This window comes from Cariama cristata, unplaced genomic scaffold (genome assembly GCF_000690535.1).
Source record: "Cariama cristata isolate BGI_N322 unplaced genomic scaffold, ASM69053v1 scaffold29144, whole genome shotgun sequence".
Classification (NCBI taxonomy): domain Eukaryota; kingdom Metazoa; phylum Chordata; class Aves; order Cariamiformes; family Cariamidae; genus Cariama; species Cariama cristata.
Window position 1 is genome coordinate 2,936 of NW_009612790.1, and position 632 is coordinate 3,567.

The 632-nt window shown below is 63.4% G+C and overlaps 1 protein-coding gene across 1 annotated transcript in view; it reads right to left on the reverse strand.

The window, feature by feature from the left end:
- Positions 1 to 526: 526 nt before the first annotated feature.
- The window catches only part of ANKRD2 (ankyrin repeat domain 2 (stretch responsive muscle)), a gene marked incomplete at its 5' end in the record, with an annotated part of 2,139 nt that continues 2,033 nt past the window's right edge, over positions 527 to 632 (reverse strand). The window contains one exon of the mRNA XM_009698779.1: positions 527 to 592. Coding sequence (XP_009697081.1) covers positions 527 to 592 — 66 coding nt within the window. The remainder of the gene's footprint in view (positions 593 to 632) is intronic.

Here is a 632-nt window from a genome sequence, read left to right on the forward strand (position 1 = left end):
GAGACACAGCCTGCACCGGGGCCACCGTGTCCCTCGAGGGTGGCTCCAGCGGGGAAGGCAGGAGAAGAAAGAGCCATCCAGCCCTGCAGAGTGGCTGCCTGGCAGGGGTATGACTGCTGCTCTGCGGTGCAACCCCAGCCTCCAGCACAGCACGCACCCAGGTTGAGCCGCCCTCAATGTAGTTTTCCTCCCTGAGCTTGCCCAGGTGGGACTTTGAAGCACTGCGAGTAACCAGGGCATCCCGCAGAGAGGAGTCCCATCCTTGAACCACTCGTGTCCTGGCCTCGTGGTGTCACTGACACTCAAGTCCCTGTGCTAGGAGGCAGGGCACGTCCATGCTGCCAGATAACCCAGCTCCCTGGATAACCCAGCTTCTCAGCCCCACCGCCTGCAGCACAGGCTGCCCAGCCCCATAGCCCCCTGGAGCCGAACACTGCTCTTTGCTGGCTTTTATTGACACGGACAAGTCTCGGCTGGATCCTGCTCCTTGGAGCCGAGACCAGTCTCTGGTCCCTGCCTGGCGCTGTCACGCAGGGACCTCCATCTCCCCCTGCGGCTGCTCCTTGGTTGCCAGTGCCTGGCGTGTGTCCACCTGCCACTGCTGCACCAGGTCCGTCGGGGGCTTGGCAGAC